This window comes from Orycteropus afer, unplaced genomic scaffold (assembly GCF_000298275.1).
Source record: "Orycteropus afer afer isolate SDZICR_OR568_19922 unplaced genomic scaffold, OryAfe1.0 scaffold00013, whole genome shotgun sequence".
Lineage (NCBI taxonomy): Eukaryota > Metazoa > Chordata > Mammalia > Tubulidentata > Orycteropodidae > Orycteropus > Orycteropus afer.
Genome location: NW_006921600.1, coordinates 22,154,705 through 22,180,260, shown reverse-complemented (window position 1 = coordinate 22,180,260; position 25,556 = coordinate 22,154,705). Strand labels below are relative to the sequence as shown.

Here is a 25,556-nt window from a genome sequence, read left to right as displayed (position 1 = left end):
CCGCCGGTTTCCAGCCTTTTCTGATGGACTAGGGTCCCCACGCAAAGGACATCTAATCCTGCCGGCTTCCCGAAACTCTCCTACTATTGCAGCAACTTCACTCTTTCCAAACTTTCCTTCCCGGCCAATGCACCAAATGTTGAGCTCAGAAAGGAATGTCGGCATGAGGAAGTCACCACAGACACGATAATGCAAAAGCAAAAGGAAAGTTTATTAGCTAGTTCGAGCTAGGGTCCCTGCTCTTGCCAACGCAGTGGCCAAGGCAAAAGACCTCATACTCCGTTACTATCACATTTTTATAGGAAAATATAGGGTGGAGTAGCACCAGGGCAAAGGGGTACAGATGACTGGTTGTTGCTAAGGGGTTTTAGGGCAGGGATCTGAGATGTTGGGGACGTGTTGGAATCCCCCGGCTCCAAAGTCCACTTAGGGAATTATTGTCTAGGGAGGATGCAGAGTCCTGATACGTGGGAGACTTCAGGAGCCAGGCAAATCTCTGATACGTGCTGAATCCGGAGGAAATCTCTGATACCTGCTGAGTCCGGAGGGTAGGTAAAAGCCCTGAGGCATGAGGAGTGTTTAGAATCCCCAACATTAAAAGACTTGTTAGAATTCCCGACACTGAAAGGCTTCTGGTTAAAGATTTCCCTGGAGGCTATTAGGACTCAGGCTTCACAAGAGATCATCTAAAGAATAGATTTGATGCATTGAACACCAACGACCGAAAACCAGAAGAATTGTGGGAAGATATCAAGAACCTTATGCATGAAGAAAGCAAGAGATCGCTAAAAAGATGAGAAAAGAAGAGAAGACCAAAATGGATGACAGAAGAGACTCTGCAACTTGCCCTTGAGCAGAGAGTAGCTAAAACAAATGGAAGAAATGACAAGATAAAGGAGCTGAACAGAAGATTTCAAAGAGCAGCTTGAGCAGACAAAACCAATTACTATAATGAAATGTGCAAAGATCTGGAGTTTGAAAACCAAAAGGGAAAAACATGCTTGCATTTCTCAAGCTGAAGAATGAAGAAAAAATTTAAGCCTCGAGTTGCAATATTGAGAGATTCTATGGGCAAAATATTGAATGATGCAAGAAACATCAAGAGAAGATGGCGGGAATATACAGAATCACTGTACCAAAAGAACCGGTCAATCTTCACCCATTTCAGGAAGTGACATATGATCTAGAACCAATGGTACTGAAGGAGGAAGTCAAAGCTGCAATGAAAGAATTGGCAAAGAACAAGGCTCCGGGAACTGATGGAATACTGATTGAGATATTTCAACAAATGGATGCTCCATTGGAGGCACTCACTTGATTATGCCAAGAGATTTGGAAGACAGCTACCTGGCCAACTGACTGGAAGAAATCCATATTTGTACCTATTCCAAAGAAAGGTGATCCCACAGAATGTGGAAATTATCAAACAATATCATTAATATCAGATGCAAGTAAAATCTTACTGAAGATAATTCAAAAACGGTTGGAGAAGTATATTGACAGAGAACTTCCAGAGGTGCAAACTGGATTCAGAAGAGGATGTGGAACAAGGGATATCATTGCTGGTGCCAGATGAATCTTGGCTCAAAGCAAAGAATAGCAGAAAGATGTTTACTTGTGTTTTATTGACTATGCATAAGCATTCGATTGTGTGGATCATAACAAATTGTGGATAACATTGAGAAGAATGGGAATTCTAGAATACTTATGTACTCATGAGGAACCTGTACATAGACCAGGAGGCTGTTGTTCAAACAGACCAAGGGGACACTGCATGGCTTAAAATCCAGAAGGGGATGCATCAGAGTTGTATCCTTTCACCATACTCATTCAAAATATATGCTGAGCAAATAATCCAAGAATCTGGACTATGTGAAGAAGAACATGGTATCAAGATTGGAGGAAGAATTATTAACAACCTACGATACAACCTGATGACACAACTTTGCTTGGTGAAAGTGAGGATGACTTGAAGCACTTACTGATGAAGATCAAGGACCACACTCTGCAGTGTGGATTAAACCTCAGTATAAAGAAAACAAAAATCCTCACAGCTTCATGATAAATGGAGAAAAGATAGGAGTTGTCAAGGATTTCACATTAATTGGTTCTACAATCAACACCGATGGAAGCAGCAGTCAAAATACACCCTGTATTAACCCTGCCTCCTTAACATAACAAAGACAACCCATTTCCAAATGGCATTATAGCCTTGGGCATAGAGGTCAGGATTTACAACACATTTTTGGAGTTAGCATAGTGCCTAAGGCACTTGACTGCTAACCAGAAGGCTGGTGGTTCAAGCCCACCAGCCACTTCACAGAAGGAAGTTTGGGCAGTCTACTTCCGTAGTGATACCACCTCAGAAACCTAAGGAGGGGTCGCTATGAGTCGGGTCCAACTCGACGGCCCATAACAACAACAACAATTCTGTCCATAACACTTGGAATTTGCTTCAAAATAACCCAGTGTATGTGGAGCTGGGGAGAGGAGTGGCTAACAGTGTAAATAAAACAAATCTGGCTGCACTGATGGGTTGTTAAAGCTAGATAGAGTGCATCTGGAGTTATTGTACTGTAACCTCTGTTGATGAGGCATTGGTGTTCAGTCGAAGAATTCTTGCCTTCCATGCAGGAGACCTGGGTTTGATTCCAGCCAATGCCCCTCAGGCACAGCCACTACCTGTCTGTCAGTGGAGGCTTGAGTGTTGCTATGATGCTGAACAGGTTTCAGCAGAGCTTTCAGATGAAGACAGATTAGGAAGAAAGGCCTGGCCATCTACTTTCTCAAATCAGGCAAAAATCTCCTATGGATCACAATGGAACATTGTCTGATCTACAACTGATTATGAAGATAGTGTGGAATCAGGTAGTGTTTTGTTTTGTTGTGTACAGGGTCACCACGAGTTGGGCCAACAGAAAAGCAGCTAACAACAATTGCTACTTGTGTATATGTTAGAGATATCTATAATATAAAATTAACAGTGCAAAATATGGACACACAATTTAATCATTCTATCATAATGATAATAGATATGGTGTGTATGGGCAAGTATGTGTATTGTGTATATGTGAATGTGTATGTATATGGGTGTCCTCATGCTCTATTTGGTCCAAGGTCAAGTTGTAGTTTAGGAGAATCTGTAGTCTATGCACAATGACTTTTTGACAGATGTGAAGGATGTCCCAATCTAACAGGCTCAGCTGAATTTCCAAGGAGTGTCAGGCAGGCAAGCACAGACACAAGGCCCATCCTTAGGGGACTGCTGGGGCCAGCCCCACTTGGTTATTCCCACGGTCGAAGACTGAGTAAAATCTTCTAATGAAGACATCTCCCAGGATCCAGAGGGGCCCATCTGGAGGCTGGATGTCAAGACCTTGAAAACCACTGCTGCAAAAATTCATTCCATCCACCAAGTCCTGGGATTAGAAAGAACCATGTTAGTGGCATACAGAGGAAGAAGGACAGTAGTCCTGCCTACAGGCACTCCTTTGTCACAGTGTCTGATGGTCCTGAATGACCTTGGATGGCTGTTTTACATTTTGGCTGGTTCATTTTTTCTCACACTTCCTGCACTCCTACTCCACTTTACTCAACAAAGTGTGCTTGCACAAGTTCGTGCATATGAGCCTGGGCTTCTAAGTTCCACAATTTTGAAAACTGTTTATTTGTTATACAGTCCTCCCCCATTTTACAATTGGGAGAGCTGAAGCCTTGTTGTGTGGATGAAAGAGGAAAACATTTGGCACTAGAAGACCTTGGTTCAAATTGGTTTCATTGGTTTCTATGAAACCCACCTTAATTTTTTTTTTTTTTTTTAAGGCCGAAAAAGTACTCTAAAAGAGGCTAGCCAGAGCTATTTGCTATGGATGTCCTGGGAAGAATCATTTGAGCAGCCCCTTTTAGCCATAAGGCAAGTAGGCACTCACTGGTTTGTGAAGAGTTTAATGAACCTCCTCCTTTTATATGTTGTTTTACGACTTGGGGTCTACCAGGCATCTGTGTTTTTTTTCCAACAATCATTTGAAATTTAAGGTTATTGGTTGGTGGGGGAGGGGATTCACATACGGACTAGGAAATCATTTTTAGGAGGTAGGGCTTAAAAGTTCAAAGTCAATACAGCATCTTTGCTGGTTTTGGTGACTCTGATTGAAATTTGCTTGCGGGAAAGGCCAGAGCTACCATATTGGGAGCAGGGAAGGCATGGGAGTGGTCAGGACTCATGTAGGGTGAAGGTGATGGTAGTGAAATGGTGGAGTGGTGAGAGATATGTAGGCTGATTAATCTGGCTCTATCTAACTGTCCAGCTTGTATTCCGGGAGGTTATTTCTGGGTATGGTGCTTGCAGTGGCAACTCCTAAATTCCTTTGTTGGAGATTAGAGGATTTACCATGAAGCTGTGCTTTAAAGAAAAACTTTTCTTTCCACTTAGATTGTCTGTTTATATTTGCAGTGGCTTTTGGGAAGGGGTTAATGACAACCAAAGTGTGAGAAGTGAGGCTAACCGCTCTGTTCTGTTACAGTCACCCTGATGCTGTGGGTGACTCTTAAGTATGAAGCCAAAGAACTTTGCTATTGAAAATCTGGGCCAGCTCTGGTGCAAAGTGACCATAAGTTTCCAAAATGCCCTCCAAATTTGTTAATCTACTCAACAAAAGACATTTTCTTGTTTGGGGAGAATGTCAATTTGAGTGTTAGAAGACATTGAACCTTATTCTGTATTCTCAAGCAACTCATATCTTGAACCAAGTACTTAACTATGAGTCTCAATATTCTCATCTATGAAATGGTGTAATAATCTCTCCAGTCTAACTTGATGGTTGAAAGGATTAGACTTTATCAGAAGTCCGACATGGCAATGTCAAGAAACCTCATTCAGAAAGGCTTGTCTGCAGTTCTCTGCTGCATGATGGAATTGGACAGAACCAGTCAGTGGTCTTTACGCCACAGGCAGCTGCATCCCTCCTAGAGGGATCACCCTGTCAGAGCAGGCCAAGGTAGGAGTGGGGGTTAGGGTAAATGCAGCCTGAGTGCAGATGACTGTTTGCAGAAGGGAAGTGGCAGGCATGTGGGGAAGGCCCTATGACTTGCAGAATCAGGAAACAATTCCTACCAGCAGTGTGTAGGCAGTTGGACCGAGGGTGTAGGGTACTCCATTGATGGTGAAGGTGACATCTGGCATGACGTTGAGGTTTGCACACTCTACAGCATACTAAAACACAGCACAGAGCATCCATTTAGAGGCTTCCCATCTCCCAAAAGAGGGCATAGCTCTCCTACTCCCAGCCCCTCTCCATGCCAGGCAGGTACTCACTTCTCCATCCATGGGCTCTGCCCCAATGGCCTTTTGCAGCTGCTTGATGTTGTTTGAGGGGCCTGTGATGAGGGAGGTCCCTGTGTCCACAATGGCCTGGCAGCCCCCAGAGCAGAACATCACGGTGCCTCCTACCTGGATACTGAAGGAAAAGGGGGCATGGTCAGCCCCCCAGAAGCCTTTCCTACTCCCCGGGCAGCTTTAACTCTCTGTTGGGCTCCTGTTAGCACAGTGAAGCATCACGAATGATTTCTGTTTTGGTCTCTCCCACCAGATAAGTGTTTCTCAGTTTTTGGACTGAGATCTATAGTGAGAAATACGCTTACTTCTTGACTCAACACACACACGTGCACACACACACATACACACAATTGAAGCAAAAATTTCACGAAGTAATGCTTAACTTTAATAAGTATTATTTTCCATTTTATTCCATTTCATTAAAAAAATGTAAGTCATGATCCCTTAAAATGATGTCATGCCTCATTAATGGTTAAATCCCTATAGTGTGAAAAATCCACAGTAGAGTAAGTGTTGGATTTTTTTTTTTTTTTACTTTGCATCCCTACTGCCTAGCTCATGCCCAGCACCTTGTAGGAACATATGCTTGGGTGAATTGAAGCTTGAATAACATTTCATTATTTCCTGAATTGTGCTAGGTATATGGCAAGTATCTGGTCTTACTTCCCTGGTTGCTCCAAGTCTAGATGTGATGTCAACCCCTCCATGAAGCTCTGTCGGGTTCTTAGATAGTAGCTATCTTGGCCTGTCTGCTTGGGCACTTTGGTGGCTCCTCTCTTGGAGCACTGGCCACCTTCAGTCTTACCTGGTAGTGATCTGGTACATGTGTCTTCTATAAAAGCTATGTAAAGGCAAAATGAGAGTCCAATTCACCTTGGCATTCCCCTTAGCACTCTGCCTTTGTCTTGTGTGTTTAGTTTGTATTGAATGGTTGAATGAGCAGAGTGGTAGGCTGCTTGTTGTCCTGTGTGAAGTTGAAGGGGTACATGCACAGGAAGGGAGCTGAAAGCTGGAACTGTGTGCCCACAACCCTGGTACTGCACCTTTGTTCAGCCCCTCTATACCTCTGACATCAGGCTGAGAGCTGTCTACACCCTGTCCTTGTAATCAACAGTTTCATTCAGATCAATTCTGTTCATTCAGTCTGAGTTATACCTGGTATGGCTTCTTCCTTCATGTCATAATCATCTCGTGGAGGATACTCACTTGTCCAGTGCAATTTGCCAGTAGCCTTGCTTGGTGACTGGAACCCAATTCAGGCTCCCAGAGAAATGGGAGTGGTCATAGCCACCAAAAATCAGCCCACTTCCTTTGCCACCTGCTGGGTCACTATGTGGAAAGAAAGACAAATTGTCAAGGAGGGACCATTGGAAAGCTCCAGGGGTGAGCCTCAACTAGGACTCTTTGCTTCTTGGTCTGGTCACTCACATCAAGTACCTAGAGAGGCAGAATTCTCAGCCTGGGGTTTGAGACCAAGCCTTTCAACTATTGCAACTGATTTTGGCATATGAGTAGGAAACAACAATGTCTCCCAGCTTCTGGGATAAAAGGACTAGTGAGGTCAGAAAAGGGGACAACAGGTCTGGGAAGACACCCAAGAAGAGCCAAGGCCAGGACCATCCTGAGTATGTGGACACACAGTGTGACTTGAGACACCCCCAAAAGATATCTTGTCCCAAAGTGCCTTCCCCACTATGGCTGTGGTGGTGCCTGGAGTTTCCATATTGTTCACTCCTTTGTGTTAAGGCAAAGAAGCAAATTTGAATGCAAACATAACTTATTAAAACTTGAATATTTAGTAATTTTTGCTGGTATTGACTTCTTAGGTTATATCCTGGCATTTAGCAAGTTCCTGGGGAGATGGAACAGAAGATATATTCATGTTCAGGAAGAAAGAGATCAGAAAAACACACAATTTAGGGTGCTGTATGGCAGGGTGGCAAAGCGGAAGGGAACTGGATTTCTTTGTGGGGAAAGGAACAAACGTTGCTTGATTTTGTGCAAGGCACTATGCTAGAATTTTTACTTACTTTGGCTTATTAAATTTTCACATTGGCTTAATTAATATCCTTTAGGTGAAATTGAGGATCAGAGTAAAGTAAGTGGTAGGATTTAAATCCAGGTGTGTCTGAGTACAAGGCCCTTGCTCTTTTCTCCCACTGCTTATTTCTTCCCAGGCTAAAAAGAAGCAAGGAGCTCTGAAAGGAGGAAGTAGATGTGTCCAGAGAACCTGCCTCCCCTCCTCCCTGCCTCCCCACTTACTCACAGTTCTGCCTAGGATGGGTCCCATTCACAGCCACAGGAGAGGAAAGACAGTTTGAGACAGGAAATGCAAGACTCTCCATATGGGAGAGGGGGACAAGAGAAATGGTTTTGCTCTGGTCTGATGGGGAAAGAGTTCTAGACAAAGTTAAGGAGGGTGGATTGAATGTCCCCTAGAACTTCAGGCAAAAGTACCCAGAAGCAGATGAGCTCCTAATCTTTTCCAACTACAATGTGGTAAAAATATTCATAAGACATTCAACCTTACATGTACAGTTCTCTGACGTTAATTATGTTCACCATGTTATATAACCATCACCATTATTCATTTCCAAATTTTGCATCGCCCTTAACAGAAACTCAGTGCTTCTTATGCAATGACTGTCCCCTTCCCACCCCCACCTCCACCCATCCCTGGTTGTTGTTGTTGTTAGGTGCTGTACAGTCCATTCCTACTCAGTGACCCTATGTATAATACAATAAAACACAACTTTCTGTGTCATCCTCACAGTAGTTGCTATGTTTGAGCCCATTGTTCAGTCTTTGTCTCAAACCATATCATTGAGGATCTTCCTCTTTTTCCTCTCCTTTACCAAACAGGATGTCCTTCTCCAGGAACAGGTCCTCCCTGATAACATGTCCAAACAAAGTCTCACCATCCTCGCTTCTAATGAGCATTCTAATGAGCAACTTCTTCCAAGAAGTTCTTCTGGAAGTCCATGGTATATTCAATATTCTTCATCAACACCATAATTCAAATGCATCGATTTTGCTTTGGTCTTCTTCATTCTCTGTCCAGCTTTCTCATGCATATGAGGCAGTTAAAAATGGCATTGCTTGGGTCAGGACACCTTAGTCTTCAAAGTGACATCTTCGTTTCTTAACACTTTAAAGAGGTCTTTTGCAGAAGATTTGCCCAATGCCATGTTATTTGATTTCATGACTACTGCTTCCATGGGTGTTGATTGTGGACTTAAGTAAAATGGAATCCTTAACAACCTCAATATTTTTTCTCTGTTTACCACTATGTTGTTTATTGTTCCAGTTGTGAACATTTTTGTTTTCTTTATGTTAAAGTATAATCCATACTGAAATCTACAGTCTTCAAACTTAATCAGTAAGTGCTTCAAGTCCTTTTCACTTTCAGCAAGCAAGATTGTGTCATCTGCAGAGTGCAGGTTGTTAATGACTCTTCCTCTGATCCTAATGCTGCATTCTTCATATAGTCCGGCTTCTCGGATTATTTGCTCAGCATACAGATTGAATAAGTATGGTAAAAGGATACAACCCTGATGCACACGTTTCCTCATTTTAAACCATGCAGTATCCCCTTGTTCTATTCAAATGACTGCCACTTGGTCTACATACAGTTTCCACATGAGCACAATTTAGTGTTCTGGCATTCCCATTCTTCACAATACTGTCCATAATGTGTTATGATCCACATGGTCAAATGCCTTTGCATAGTCAACAAAACACAGGTGAACCTTTCTCTCTGCTTTCAGCCAAGATTGAGCTGACATCAGCAATGATAGTCTTTGTTCCATGTCTTCTTCCGAATCTGGCTTGAATTTCTGGCAGTTCCCTGTTGATGTATGGCTGCATCCATGTTTGAATTATTTTCAGCAAAATTGTACAGCATGTGATTTTAATTATATTGTTCAATAATTTCCATATCCTGTTGGGTCATCTTTCTTTGGAATGGGCATAAATATGGATCTCTTCCAGTCAGTTGGTCAGGTAGCTGCTGATGGGCATGTAGGTTGTTTCCATCTCTTTGGTATAGAGAATTGTGCTGCAGTGAATATGGGTGTACATGTGTCTATTCATATCCTGGATCTCACCTCTTTAGGATATATTCCTAGTAGTGGAATTGCTGGATTAAATAGTATTTCTATTTCCAATTTTTTTTTGAGGAAATGCCATACCATTTTCCACAGTGGCTGTACCATTTTTACAGTCCCATTAGCAGCATATGAGAGTTCCAATCTTTCCACACCCCTGCCAGCTTTTGTTATTTTCTGCCTTGTTGGACTTTGCTATTATTGCTGGAGTGAGATGATATGTCATTGTTCTTATTTGCATCTCTCCAGTGGCTAATGATCATGAGCATTTCCTCATGTGTTTGTTGGCTGCCTGTATATCTTCTTTAGTGAAGTGCCTGTTCATGTCTTTTGCCCAGTTTTGAATTAGATTGTTTGTCTTTTTGATGTCGAGGTGTAGAAGTTTTCTATAACTTTTAGAGATAAGTACCTTGTCAAGTATGTCATAACCAAATACTTTTCCCAATCTGTAGGTTCCCTTTTTACACTTTTGGAGAAGTCTTTCAAGCATTGTATCCATTTTTTAAAACATCTAAACTGATGTTCCATCAGTTCCTGGAGTGTTGTTTTTAGTCAATGCCTTCAGTGCAGCTTGGACTGCCTCCTTTAATACCATTGGTTCTTCATCATGTGCTACCCCTGAAATGGTTGAACACTGATCAGTTATTTTTGGTACAGTGACTTTGTGTATTTCTTCCATCTTCTTTGATGCTTCCTATGTTGTTCAATATTTTGTCCATATAATTAATCCTTCAATATTGCAACTTGAGGCTTGAAATTTTTCTTGAGTTCTTTCAGCTTGAGAAATGCTGAGCATTTCTTTTTTTCCCTTTTGGTTTTCTAACTCCAGGTCTTTGTGATGCAGGAACAACAAGGTTCTTAACACCTGCCACGAGTAGAGCCAATGACTACCACAGGTTGAAATGGAAAAGCAAGATTTGCTGAGTATCAATACTTAAGGAGACAGAGAGAATCTCTTCTCTAAAAAGTCTGTCTCCTTGAGCTGAGAAAAGATAAGCGTTTTTAAAGAGAGCTGGTCTAAGGAGGTTTGAGGAATGCTGATAATGTCTTCTCCTTCTTATTGGGATGAGTCATCTCTTCCTTGTGAACTTTGTTATTGTTCTGGTCAGTGATGTAGAACTGGCCTTGGTCAGAATTGTTTTGCAAACTCTTCATACTTGTCTGGAAAGATTAACTCTAGAAGGAGGGGAGGATGTGGGAGTGGGTGCACTCAGCCTCCTCAGACTGCTAAGAATATCTCTGTTTCCTCTTTATCTTGGTTGCTCCAAACTCAGTGTCTCTCTTTTCAGGGTTATCTTGCCCCATAAACCATAGTTATCAGCTGAAATAGGTCATAGGGGTAAGCCATATGTTCAAAGGAATATGTAAGCAGAAAAACAATCCTAAAGGAATTATTGTCTATGAAAGGGTCAGCTGTTCTATTTACATGGAAGGAAGGAGAGGGGAAGGAAAATATGGAAAATTAATCTTTGTGATCAATGTCTGCTTTAATTATGTCTGTTAGTTTGTTATACTTCTGCAATTTCTCAGCAAAAGGCTTCTCTGGCCCTTCAACATTTGCACATTTCATTATAATAGATTACTTTGTCTTCTAGAGTTGCCCTTTGAAATCTTCTCTTCAGATCTTTTACTTCATCATTTCTTCCATTCATTATAGTACTCTACATTCAGTAGCAAGTTTTAGAGTCTCTTCTGACATCTATTTTAGTCTTTTCTTTCTTTCTTGCCTTTTTAATTACCTTTGGATTTTTCATGTATGATGCCCTTGATGTTATCCCACAACCCATCTGGTCTTTGATCATCAGTGTTCAATAAGTCAAATCTATTCTTGATATGGTCTCTAAATTCAGGGGCATATACCCAGGGTTGTACTTTGGCTCTTATGGACTTGTTTTAATTTTCTTCAGCTTCAACTTGAACTTGCATATGAGTAATTGATGGTTTGTTCTGCAGGCAACCCCTGACCTAGTTCTGACTGATGATACTCAACTGTTTCATCATCTTTTCCACAGATGTGGTCAATTTGATTCCTGTGCAATCCATCTGGTAAGGTCCACACATATAGTTGCCATTTATGGTGTTGAACAAAGGTATTTCCAATGAAAATGTTGTTGGTCTTGCAAAAATTCTATCATGTGATCTCCAGCATCCTTTTTATCACCAAAGCTGTATTTTCCAACTACTGGTCTTTTTCTTCATTTCCAACTTCCAATCACCAGCAATTATTAATTCATCTTGATTGCATGTTTCATCAATTTCAGACTGCAGAAAGTGGTAAAACACTTCAATTTCTTCAGCTTTGGCATTAGTGGTTAGTGCATAAATATAAGTAACAGTTGTATTAACTAGTTTTCCTTGTAGGTATATGGATATTATCCTAAGGCTGACAGTGTTGACTTCTGGATAGATCTTGACATATTCTTTTTGATGGTTAATCCAATGCTATTCCCCTTCAATTTGCCATTCCAGGCATAGTAGACCATATGATTGCCTGATTCATAATGACCAATGCCAGCCCATTTCAGCTTACTAATGCTTAGGATATTGATCTTCAAGTATTCTATTTAAATGTAAATTTTTAATTTTTCTTCCTTCTTTCCTATGCATTCCTGTCCCCTGAGCTATCTCCCTGTGCAAATACTGCCCTTCTGTTCTCCCATGATTGATCATTCTAAGGAATGTATCTATCTGAAAACTTCCCATTTTCCTTGATTCATATTTTGTACATTTCATGTTCTGATTATTAATGGATATTTGCAGCTGTTTCTTTTCATTTTGAGTAATGCCACATCAGCAAACGAAGGCCCTGAAAGCTTTACTCCTCCCATGTCATTAAGGTCTACTCTGCTTTGAGAAGGTAGCTCCTCCTCAGTTATATGTTGAGTGCCTTCTAACCTGAAGGGCTCATCTTCCAGCACTATGCCAGACAATGTTCTGCTTCTATCCGTAAGGTTTTCACTGACAATTTTTTTTGAAGTAGATCATTGCATCCTTCTAGTCTGTTTTAGTCTGGAAGCGCCACTGAAGCCTGTCCACCATGAGTGACTATTGGTATTCGAAATATCAGTGGTATAGCTTCTAGCATCAGAGCAACACGTAAGCCCCCTCCCTTCTAATCACTAGTAAACGTTGGTCTCTGTGCATTTACTATTCCAGATATTTTATATAAATAGTATCAAACAGTATTTTTCCTCTTGTGACTGACTTATTTCACACAGCCTAATGTTTTCAAGGTTGATCCATATTGTAGCATGTATCTGAATTTTATTTCTCTTTATGGCTGAATAATATTCCATTGTATGTGTATACCACATCTTGTTCATCTATTCATTTGTTGATAGACTTTTGAGTTGTTTCTACTTTTTGGCTATTGTGAATAGTGCTGCAATGAATATAGCTGTATTAGTATCTGTTTGAGTTCCTGTTGTTAAGTCTTTTGCATGAATACCTAGGAGTGGAATTGCTAGGTCATATGGTAATTCTGAATGCTGAAAATACCATGGACTGCCAGAGAATGAACCAATCTGTCCTGGAAAAGTGCAGCCAGAATGCTCCTTGGAAGCAAGAATGGCCAGACTTTGTCTCTCCTACTTTGGTCATGTTGTCAGAAAGGACCAGTCCCCAGAGAAAGATATCATGCTTAGTAAAGCAGAGGGTCTGCAAAAAAGGGGAAGTTCCTCAACAAGATGGATTGACACAGTGGCTGCAATGATGGGCTCAAGCATAGCAAGGATTGTGAGGCTGGCACAGGACCAGGCAGTGTTTTCTTCTGTTGTACACAGGGTCACTATGAGTCAGAGCTGATTTGACAGCACCTAACTACAACATGAAAATTCTAGGTTTAACTTTTTGAGGAGCCATCAAACTGTTTTCCACAGCAACTATGCCCTTTTACTTTCCTACCAACAATGGATGAGAGTTTTAGTTTCTCCACATCCTTGGCAACATTTGTTGATTTCAACAAATGGTGTGAGGAGTCCCTGTGTGCAAACAGTTAATGCGCTCGCCTGATAACCAAACGGTTGGAGATTCCAGTCCATCCAGAGGCACCTTGAAAGAAAGACCTGGTGATCTACTTCCAAAAAGTCAGCATTATTATAAAGAGTCAAGAATTGATATACACACAGAAAGCAATGTTCTTTGATGATTATCAGGGAAGGGAGGGAACAGTAGGGGAGAATCACTTCTAGGTAGTAAAGATTTGTTATTTTTGGTGATGGGCAAAAAATCTGCCATTGAAAACCCTGTGGAACATGGTTCTGCTCTGACATACATGGGGTCACCATGAGTCAGAATTGACTCAGTGGCAGTGGTTTTATAGTGGTGAAGAAGAACCTCATTGCAGTTGTGATTTGCATCTCCCTAATGACTAAAGAGGAGCTCTGGTAGCATAGTGCCTAAGGCACTTGACAGCTAACCAGAAGGCTGGCAGTTCAAACCCACCAGCCACTCCTCGGAAGGAAGGTTGGGCAATCTACTTCTGTAGTGTTACTGCCTCAGAAACCCAAGGAGGGGTCGCTATGAGTCGGGTCCGACTCGATGGAACATAACAACAACAACAATGACTAAAGATGCTGAAAATCTTTTCATATGTTTGTTGGACATGTCTTCTTTGATGAAATATCAAATCGAGTTCTTTGCCCATTTTTTTTCCTATGTCTATTTTTTGATAGGGTTGTTTGTTTTGTTGTTGAGTTGTAGGAGCTCTTTATATATTCTAGATATTAAATCCTTTTTAGATATTAGTCTCCTGAACATTTTCTCTCATTCCATAGGTTGTCTTTTCACTTTGTTGTTATAAAACATACATATAATTATTTTATTCTTATCTTACCTTTATTTTTTTCTGCCTCCCCCCACTGGAATTAAGCTTCTTGAAGTTAGTGATTATGTCTTTCTTATTTTCTTGTATTCCCAGTGCCTAGATAGCATGGTGCTTAGCACATAATAGGAGCTTGATAAATTTTTATTGACTGAATAAATGAATAACCGACCCCAGGGAGTCCTTAAATTAGCTCAGTGTTTTAAGGTTTTCAAAGTGCTTTTCACATCACCTCTATGAGGTAAATCCCCATTTCCTCAATATTCAGGGAAGTTAAGTCACACAATAAAAGACCAAGCAAGAGATCCACACCAGATCCTTTGACAGCTAAGTCCAGTGCTCTTTCAGCTGCACCATGTTGTCTCCCTGTAGTAATAACTGGCCATAACCTAGTGGGCTTGATGGGCTTTACCTGCTCATGTAGACAGAAAACATTGGTAGAGTCACCAGGTTCTGGGCCATCATGTTGTCAAACACTGGGGTCACTCCTCCAACAGCCAAGGAGGGGTATCCCAGGCCAAGAATTCCATCAAACTCTGCATCCACGAAGGTCTGGCCTGGCTCCTTGACACTCTCTCCAAACTGCTGGTTGACCACTATCAGTCCTTCCACCTGTTGGGAGAAAGCCAAGGAGAATTGCACAAGGAAATTGCTGAAGATTCCTGGATTCTCTTTCTGTCTGGAGGCTAATTCTTCCCCCTTTCCATTTTTCTGGATTAAATGAACATGAAGATTTTGGCCATATTCCCACCCACTTTACTTTTTAAAATATAAACTTAGTTGAAATATAATACACACACGTAAGTCATTAGTGTATAATTCAATGAATTTTCACAAGCTATTCACCCATGTAACCAGTTCCCAAGTCAAGAAACAGGACATTACACAACCCAGAAGGCCTTTCCTGCTCCCTTCCAATCATTAACCTCTCCTCAAGAGTACCCAGTCTCCTGACTTCTAAGGGCATATATTAGTTTTACCTATTTTTGAATTTTGTATCGATAGAATAGTACAGTATGAATTCTTCTATATTTTGTTTCTTTCACTCACCATTATGCTTATTGCAATGCTATCATAATTTATTTATTATCATTAGTATTTCATGATCTGATTTATCACCATTTACTTATCTGTTCTGTCATTGATGGATATTTGGGTTGTTTCCTGTATTTGACTATTGCTAATAGTGTTCTTATGTATAGGAGCTCTGGTAGCGTAGTGCCTAAGGCACTTGACTGCTAATCAGAAGCCTGACGGTTCAAACCCACCAGCCACTCCTTGGAAGGAAGATGGGGCAATCTACTTCCATAGTGATACTGCCTCGGAAACCCAAGGAGGGGTCACTATGAGTCGGGTCCAACTCAAGGGCACATAACAACAACAACAATAGTGTTCTTGTACATGTCCTTTGTTGGACGTAATCTCCATATTTCTGTTGGATATATACCTAGGAGTGAAATTGTTAGATCATAGTGTATGCAAATGTTTAGCTTTAAAAGATACTGCCAAACAGTTTTCCCAGATGTTTGTGCCAATTGACACTCCCAATCCCAATGTTTTGAGAGTTCCAATTGTTCCCATATCCTCACCAACACTTGGTGTTACTTATCTTTTCCATTTTAGTCATTCTAATGAATATTTAGTGGGTTGCATTGTGGCTTTAATTTGTATTTCCTGATGACTAATGAAAGTGGATATTATCTTTTGTGAAGTGGGCAGTCTGCATTTTTCTTATCGATTTTTTAAAGTTCTTTATATACTCTGGAATCAAGTTGGATATATGCATTACAAATATCTTCTTCCAGACTATGACTAGTATCTTTACTCTCTTAATAGCATCTTGTAGTGAACAGAAGATATGAATTGTAATGTAGCTAAATGTCAATTTTTTTCTTATGATTAGTAGTTTTTGTGATTGTTTCAAAAAAATTTACCTACCCTAAAGTCATGAAGGTATTTTCTTGTGTGTTTTTCTGAAAGTTTTATTGTTTTGTTAACATTTAGATCTATAATCAATCTGAAGTTTAATGATGTGTGAAGTAGAGATCAAGATTTATTTTTTCCTATATGGATATACAATTGACCCAGCATCAATTAATAAATATGCCATCATTTCCTCTCTATACTGCAGTATCATGTCCAACATAAATCAGGTGACTGTAGGGGAAGTTTCTGAATTTTCTAGAATTAGTTCTATCTGTGTATTCATCCATCATTCTGCCAATTCTACACTATTTAAATTTCTTAGCTTTATAGTAGGTTTTTATATTTGTCAGTGTTCTTCATCAAGATTGTCTTAATTATTCTTGGTACATTACTTATCCATATAGATTTTAGAATCAGCTTGTCAATTTCTAAACAACAACAACAACAAACTCATCTTGTTTTTATTGGGAAATACTGATTCTATAGATTGATTTGGAGAAATCTGATTTCTTTGTAATACTGTTTCTTGCAATCCATGAGTGAAGTTTATATTTTAACTTAACATACCAAAAACACCAAACTCACTGCCGTCGAGTTGGATCTGACTCATAGCAACCCCTCCTTGGGTTTCTGAGGTGGTATTGTTACGGAAGTAGATCACCTAATCTTCCTTCCGAAGAGTGGCTGGTGGGTTTGAACCGCCAACCTTCTGGTTAGCAGTCAAATGCCTTAGGCACTATGCTACCAGTGTTCTCTTCAACTTATATAGGTCTTCTTTAATTTCACTCAGTAATGTTTTGTAGTTTTTAGAGTTGTTGTTGTTGTTATTTGCCGTCGAGTCGGCCCCGACTCATAGCGACCCCTCCTTGGGTTTCCAAGGCAGTATCACTACGGAAGTAGGATTGCCCAACCTTCCTTCCGAGGAGTGGCTGGTGGGTTTGAACCGCCAGCCTTCTGGTTAGCAGTCAAGTGCCTTCTTATATATATATATTTTTTGGTTAAATTTACTTTTATGTATTTGATGTTTATGATGTTATTATAAATACTGTCATTAAAAACTTATTTTTGATTTATTGTTCCTGCTAGAAATTCAAATGATTTTGTGTATTGACCTAACACCCAGAAACTTTGCTAAATTTACTTATAATCCCAGTACTCCATCTGTAGATATTTTTTAATTTCTACACATAAAAGCTTGTTATATATGGATAATGACAGTTATTTCTTCCTTTCTAATCCTAATGCCCTTATTATTATTATTATTTTATTATTATCTTTATTAGCTTACTACATTAGCTAGGATCCTCAGTACAGCTAGCTGTTGAATGGAAGTGAAAATGAGCATCCTTGTCTCATTTTTGACCTCAGGGAGAAATCTCTCAACAATTCACCATTAAGTCTGAAGTTTTCTCTAGCCTTCTTTCTAGATATTGCTTATCAGAGTAAGGGACTCATCTTTCATTCCTAGTTTGCTAAGAGGTTTTTTTTTTAAACCATGAATAGAGATCTTCAATATAAAACCCACCATCATCAAGTCTATCCCTCCTCATAGAAACCACATTGGGTTTCCAAGGTGGTAAATCTTTGCAGAAGTAGATTGCCCCGTCTTCCTTTCATAGAGCAGCTGGTGGGTTTGAACCACCAACCTCCTGGTTAGCAGCCAAATGCTTTAGGCACTGTGACATCAGAACTCCTTAGCTATCATCAATATAAATGATCATATGATTTTCTTCCTTTAGTCTTTTAGGTGGCAAATTCCTGCAGGGGAGGGAATGAATCTTGGTTAGACTGTATTATCCTTCTTTATATTATAGGATTTGACTTGCTAATTTTTTTTTTTTTTTTTAGAAATTTTGTGTCTATGTTCATGAAAGAAAATTGGTTTGTAATTTTCCTTTCTTATAATGTCCTTGTCAAATTTGGTTACTAATGTTATATTGGCCTCATAAAATGAGTTGTGAAATGCTCCTTCTATATAAATTATCTGGGAAAGTTTGTGTAAGATTGTTGTAATTTCTTCCTTAAATATTTAGAAGAATTTACCAGTGAGACTATATGAGACTGGAGTTTTCTTTGTGGAAAGATTTTTAAATAAGAAAACAGACTGCCATAGAGTTGATTCTGACTCATAGCCAACCCCTTTTGGGTTTCCAAGGTGGTAAATCTTTGCAGAAGTAGATTGCCCAGTCTTCCTTCTGCAGATTGGCTGGTGGCCTTGAACTGCCAACCTTCTGGTTAGCAGTCAAATGCCTTAGGCACTATGCCACCAGAACTCCTTTGTTTAAATAACAGGTGATATTTAAAATAGATACTGGAGTATTCATATTTTCCATTTTTTTTCTTGTATGAGTTTGGCATGTTGTATTTCCCTTAAGCTGTCAAATTTATAATATAAAATTATTTTTCATATCCTTCTATTATTATGTTAATATACATGGGTTCTCTAATAATGTTCTCTTTTGCATGTCAGATATAGTTGAGTTGCCCTCAATTTTTCTTAATTAGTCATGCTAGAGATTTACCAATTTTATTAATCTTTTCAAAGAGTTAACTCTTAGCTTTGTTGATCTTCTCTGTTGTGTGGCTTTTCTATTTCATTGATGTTCTGCTCTTCATTATGTCCGTCCTTCTATTTTCTTTGGGTTTGATATGCTGTTGTTTATTTCTGGCTTGCTTGTGTTCTTTTTGTTCATTTGTGGCTTGAAATAGAAATTTAGATAACTGCTTTCTAGTATATGCATCTTAAGCTATAATTGTCCCTTTAAATACTGCATTAGCTGCATACACAATTTTGGCATGTCATCCCTTCAGCATCTCTTTAAGTCAGGATTTGATAAGAGAAGCAGAACCATTGGGCACTAAATATGAAAAAAGAATGCATTATAGGTATTTGATTATATGCAGTTGTAGGCTAAATGGTGTATTTGAGTTTATTATTTCTATTCTGGTGCTGTAGCCTGAAGTCTACAGATTTGGTAGTCAAAAAAGGACAACAGACATCAAGTAGGAGGAAAAGAACAAAACCAAACTCACTTCCATTGAGTCGATTCTGACTCATAGTGACCCCCACTGGGTTTCTGAGGCTGTAAATCTTACAGAAGTAGATCATCCCATCTGCCTTCCATAGAGCGACTGGTGGATTTGAACTGCTGACCTTCTGGTTAGCAGCCAAGTGTCTTATCCACTATGCCACCAGAACTCCAGGAAGGGCAAATGTGAACCTGCAAGGTTGTGGGTGAATTGGAGCCCATTTATTCTCTCAGTATTCCCGAGCCTCCAACCTCAATGATGGGGGTGTACTGTAGCAGAACTGGTATGTCTGTCCCAGAGGTAAACATGCACCCTACCCAGGAGTCAGAAAAACTAGAGGAGGAACTAACCAGAGCTAGCAAAGCTGTGACCTTGCTGCTGACCACACCACCAGGTGAACCAGCAGATAAGCCACAAGCTAACGGCCACCATTCCCCTTTCCATGCCAATTTCAGCTTGGTGCCTGCTTCCCAATGGTGATTACAATGATCAGCTTGGAATGTATGCTTCTAAATCATTATCTGTATTATTTGTAATCATTATTTGTATTGTATAAATCATATATGTACATGTTTCAGTAGAAATTAATGTATTGTTTTCTCCATATTTTTTACTTAGTCTTATTCTGTTCCTGGATTTTTTTTTTACTCAGTAATATGTCCTACCCCAGCTACCCTGAAGAGATGTTGGTGGAGACTGGCTGGGCTTTGCTGGTCCCTGGGACATCCCAGAACTGGAACAATTCATCAGGACTGGGTTGATCTCTATTTCCCCAAAGCCATAGGCATGTGGAATGTAGACCTGGATAAAATGCCTCAGGCAGGATCAGGACTCTTGTGGTTCTGTCCTCACATTCATCTAATTCCTGCAGTTCTGGGATGTGTAGAACCTCTGCTCATAGAGAATGAATGTAAGGAGCAGCTCACAAACTCAAGCACTGAGTTCAGTGCTGATCCGGGGCCTTTCTCTACAATGGGATTTCCACCTTTTATCTTGTAAGTCTCCACTTTGACACCTGGCTTGAGCTTCTTTATCCTTCAAGATGGAGGCCCGGTCTTATCCCCTCAGTGCTCCTGAGACTGGAGATCCAGCCATGAACCCTGCTACTCTGTGCCGTTTCCCCATGGGAATCCTCCAGAAAGGCCTTTCTAGGGCCCGGTACCAAGCAGACTGACAGACTGATGCCATCTCAGGTTGAGAATGCTGCTCTCCCTGCCTGGCCAGGCTTCCCATCTCCTAGAAGTAAGCCCCACCCCTAAAATGGTGACTTTTCCCATTTCCTCTTCTTCCTGTGGCACTCCTGAAATGGCTCCCTTCAGAGCTCTGAACTGTGGTCTGACTCCCAATTTTCTGGCCAAGACAGAAAAGACGAAGAAATTGTACTCACAGAGACTTGGTCAGCTCCGATGATTCCAGATAAGCTCCCGGTCCCATATTGAATGGAGAAAGGAAATCCCAGCTCATTGTACGTGCTGGACTGGGAAGGGTGGAACCTAGGGTGGGTTTCTGCAAAGCAAGGGTACTGCTCTTGCCTAGGCCATCAGGTAACTGCCTCTACCCCTGCCCTAATGCCACTCAGCCCCACATATATAGGGTCCCTTCCCTCAACTCCCAATACTGAGTGAAGGACTCTAAACAGACCTGCCTTGGCCTTCTCTAGTGGGCCACTACATTATGTTATGGATTGAATTGTGTCCCCTAAAATTATAATCCTACCCCCTATACCTGTATATCTATATCTATATCTATATCTAGATATATAGATATATATATGTATGTATATATAACTCACTGCCATCAAGTAGTTTCCGACTCATAGCAACCTTCATTGGGTTTCTCAGACTGTAAATCTTTACAGAAGTAGATTGCCCAGTCTTCCTTCTGCAGAACAGCTGGTAGGTTTGAACCCCTGACCTTCCAGTTAGTAGTCAAGTGCCTTATTCACCACACTACCAGAACTCCTTATAGTAATATAAGGTCTGTCTTAAACCTAATCACTTCTTAGTTATCAAAAGAGTAGTTTAGATACCAGAAGGAAGCACAAACTGAGGAAGATAAATGCCATGTGAAAATTGCTAAGAAATACCAAGGCAACAGAAGCTGAAAGAGACAAAGATCTACCCCAGAGCCAACAGAGAAAGAACCTTCCCTATAGCAGGGGGCCTGAATTCAGACTTCTAGCCCTCTGAATTGCGAGACAACATATTTCTGTTCTTTAAAATCACTCACTTGTGTAGAGCCTGATGTAACCACTGAGACTATGACCCCTAGCTGCCCTTTAGGTCTGAAATTGAACACACTCCTGTGGCTTCCAGCCAAACAAAACACAGACATATGAGGTGAACATTTACACTAGGTAGATACACTCCTTGGAGAGAAAAATCATGGGAGAATAGAAGGGCTGTGTATGTACAGGGAGAGAGCTGGGGGGTGGGCAGGAGTGCATGGAGGGAAGGACACATGGAAGAGGTAACTGTGGGGAGGAAGTGGGACGGGAACTGTTGCATTGTGGTAAGTTGTAGTCAATGTCATGAGACAAAGTGTATGTGAACTGCTGTATGGAAAGTGAATTTGTTCTGTAAATTTTCACCCAAATCACACACACACACACACACACACACACAAACACCACTTACTTGTTTTATTTCTGATATGGCAGCACTAAGAAACTAAGACAATTACCCTCTAGCCCCAGGTGGGGACCAAATAGGTCTCCATGGGCAAATGTGATTGCCCACAGTGACCTCATCAGGCAAACTGAGATAAGTACTCTTTATCATGTGCCAGCAGCAGTCTCTGCCAACCAGTGTGGGTCAGAGCCTGGCTTTCAAAAGGAACTCAGATATAAATGATGGCCATTCCAGGAAATTGCACCCAACTGCTCACTCATGGAGTCCTAGTTTTGGTGTCTCCATTCTGCCTCTAGAACTTGTCCTACACAGACCTAGACCTCTTTCCTCAGCTCTTCCTTTTCCAGTACTCACCAAGGCTCCTGAATTTCCTATTGCCAAATAGACCCACCCATACTGCTGTAGAGCTTTCTAATTCTGCCCCACTAGCCCACCTCTGACATACTGGGAGATAGGCCACAAGCCTTCTTAAAGCTGGTAAACACTAAACCCACTGCCATCAAATTGATTCCAACTCATAGAGATCCCCATAGTGTTTCCAAGGCTGTAAATCCTTGTGGAAGAGACTGCCTTGTCTTTCTCCTGCAGAGTGGCTGGTGTGTTTGAACCACTGACATTTTCAGTTACTAGCTCAATGCTTTAACCACAGCACCACCAGAGCTCCTTAGGTGAACACTAGAACTCAGAAAAACTTTTTATTTAATAATATTAATTTCTTAATAAATAATTATTTCTTATAAGCAGTCTGCACTGTTGTTGTTGTTGTTATGTGCTGTTGAGTCAGACCCAACTCATAGCAACCCCTCCTTGGGTTTCCAAGGCAGTATCACTACAGAAGTAGATTGCCCAACCTTCCTTCGGAGGAGTGGTTGGTGGGTTTGAACTGCCAGCCTTCTGGTTAGCAGTCAAGTGCCTTGGGCACTATGCTACCAGAGCTCCTTCTTAATAAATAATTATTTCTTATAAGAAGTCTGCACTAGAACCCAGAAATATTTCTGCCTGCCAAGAAGTAGCCATGTGAATGTAATTTCCCCCCATATTCTACTGGGTGTTTCCAAGGGAATGAGTCATCATGTCTTCAAAAATTTCTGTTTTGAATAATTGAGTTTCCCCTTAATAATACTGATCAGTATGAAAACTGCTAGCTTGGAGAGTAGCCACATTTTAGCTCCCTGACTAACCCAGTCCTGATTCTGTTGTAGGCAGTTTCAGGGCAGACTGGAGGATGAAGAAGGGAAGCTGGTGTGGCAGAGATGGCTAGTTTCTGGAACCCAAGCCCCCACCCTCCAGAGAACCGGGCCCTGCCCTCCCAGGACTGGACCCAGCCATTCCCTGAAGGGGCCCCTGGTTTCCCTTACGGCAGGCCTGGCTGCTGCAGTACACAGAGGGAACCCAGAGATTGGAGGAGCCTGTGTCGAAGATGACGGTGAAGTTCTGTGGTGGGGAGCCGATAGAGATAGTGCCAAAGTATTCCATCTACAGGCAAGGGAGAGAAGGGAAGAGACTGTGAGTGTGAGTGGTGGGGAGGGCAAGGGTGCTCACTAGGGGCCGTAGGAGAAACCCTGGTGGCAAGAGCCTGAGACGTCACAGACTGGACCTTACAGAACCTGGGAAGTGAGGAGGCTGGGAAATAAAAGGCAGAAGGAGCAGAGGGAAGGCCACGTGGGAGGAAATCAAATCATGGCCCTGGCTACTTCTACTGTACTTACATTATCCCTATTCTCATAATAGTGTTGTGAACAAGGCAGAGGAGGCAGTAATACCTCTGCTTTACAGATCAGGCAAATGGGACTGGGAGACGTTATGTATTTTTCCTAAGGACACACAGCTAGTAAGTTGCCTTGCTGAAAGACAAAGCAGGGTCCTTCCATTTGAGATGTTTGTCGTTCTCATTCTCTTCCTCCTACAGAGAACTCTACACATTTGGGGCAAGTCTTGCTCAGCTAACTCATGGTAAAGTCCATAGGATCCAGGGGATGATCTGAATAGCTTTTAACACTGCTCATCCCAACACCGGCCATGACTTGAGGCTGAGCCTTCCTCCCCTCTCCCTGCCACTCTCCAGTCCCTGTCCCTGGGTCCTCACGTCCAAGTAGTTGATGAGGGGCTCATTGGCACTCTGGTCCTTGGTGCAAGTCTCGGTGAACTGGATCATGTCCAAATTCTGGGATTTCCAGAATTCAGAGAGCTGGCCCCGTGCCCGCAGCTTCTTCCGAAGGGACTGGTACCTCCTGAGGGGCACCCTGAAGACAAAGGCCATGTGACGAGGGGAGGCACCTTTCCCTTTTCCAGCCCCATTTTCCCATAGGTTCACAATAGAGAATCACACAGGAGATCTGGAAGTCAGCTGCCCCCATAGATTCTTAGAATCTTGGAGCTGAAATGGGCCTTGCTCCTGAGATGGGCTCTTTAAGATCATCTAGGACAGTGGGAAGGTCCTTAGTTGGGGCAAACCTATGTGTTCAACTGCTAACCTGAAGGTTGTTAGTTTGAACCCACTCAATAGTACCTGACAATTTGCTTCTGTTAAGATTGTTGTTGTTGGTGGTGGTTGTCATCGAGTTGATTCCAAATTATGGCGACCCCAGGTGTGCAGAGTAGAACAGCTCTGTAGGGTTTTCAAGTCTGTGATCTTTCAGAAGCAGATCGCCAGGCCTGTCTTCCGAAGCCCCTCTAGGTGCACTAGAATCACCAACCTTTCTGGTATTAGTAGAGTGCTTAACTGTTTGTGCCATCCAGGGACACCCTCCATTAAGATTACAGACAAAAAAATCTTACGGAGCAGCTGCTCTACTCTGACACACGTGGGGTCACCATGAGTTGGAATTGATTCAACAGCAACCACCACTACCACCACCAACAAGGACAATGGGGGATGTGGGATGCTCTGTAGTTTCACATGAACCCACATGAATGCTGGCCAACTAGCTCTGATTTAAATAGACTGATTTAAAAAGTCTTGGGGGAAGCAATGGTCAGTCCCTTTGAGAAATATTTGGGTGTTTGGGCCATAAATCATAACTGCAAGTTTCTGCTCTTCATCAAAATAAGAAGCTCTGGGGACTTAAGCAAGTACCTCTGTTGGAACTGGGGGGTGTGGGGGTGACTTGTTATGGACTAGTGATTAAGTTACGGAGGCCATTTGTTGCACCTTTTCTCAGGAGTCATGCAAACCCTGTATTCCTTCTCATTTTCTCACCAGCTTCCCTCTCCCAAGGCAGCCCTGAACTTGGGGAGCATGCATGGGCTGCCCCAGTTGAACATGGTCCTGGAGACATGACCTCACCTGTGAAGTGACCCTTCAGCCTGTCCCAGATCCAGGAGCACCAGCAGCAAAAGGACGAGTGTTTTCATTGTGGGCCCACCCGGCAACTTCTTCCTCACTCTGCCGCTGCCTTTTTTGCTCCCTCCTTTCTTCTCTCCCACAGGGCAGTGGGAATGGAATCTCCCTTCATCTCAGAACTGCCCTGCCCAGCCTACTATGAAGGCCCAGTGATAAGGCCTCTGGAGTCAATAGCCATGCCCATAGCAAATACAGCATGTGCAGCAGGGCGTTTCCCCTGCACCCCTTGGTTTCTTGCCTCCTGTGAGGGGAGTGTGAATCTGGGTTTTGAAGTTGGGCTTCTGTGTACTCCCTGAGAGTAAGAAGGTTGTCCAAAGCTCAGCTTCTCCCTGAATCCTCTCCAGGTCCCAAGAAACCATATTTT

At 41.7% G+C, this 25,556-nt stretch overlaps 1 protein-coding gene across 1 annotated transcript; it reads right to left on the bottom strand.

Moving 5' to 3' along the window:
• Positions 1 to 3,254: 3,254 nt before the first annotated feature.
• CTSE (cathepsin E) lies at positions 3,255 to 25,203 on the bottom strand. The gene is made up of 9 exons (XM_007953307.2): positions 25,136 to 25,203; positions 23,936 to 24,092; positions 23,208 to 23,325; positions 20,607 to 20,725; positions 14,676 to 14,875; positions 6,542 to 6,664; positions 5,315 to 5,456; positions 5,114 to 5,212; positions 3,255 to 3,419 (listed from the first exon to the last, which is right to left on the bottom strand). Exons 1-9 carry the CDS (start codon positions 25,201 to 25,203, stop codon positions 3,255 to 3,257), a joined length of 1,191 nt encoding a protein of 396 aa, XP_007951498.1.
• Between the last annotated feature and the right edge of the window lie 353 nt (positions 25,204 to 25,556).

Bases quoted from the DNA above. Each gene is read 5' to 3' on its own strand.
- CTSE (XM_007953307.2), bottom strand. From the start codon at position 25,203: ATGAAAACACTCGTCCTTTTGCTGCTGGTGCTCCTGGATCTGGGACAG. The intron at 20,726-23,207 runs GTAAGGGAAACC...CTTGCTTTGCAG, and splicing joins CTGCAGCAGCCAGGCCTGCC to AAACCCACCCTAGGTTCCAC. The intron at 3,420-5,113 runs GTAGGAATTGTT...TTCTAATCCCAG, and splicing joins CAACTGCCTACACACTGCTG to GACTTGGTGGATGGAATGAA.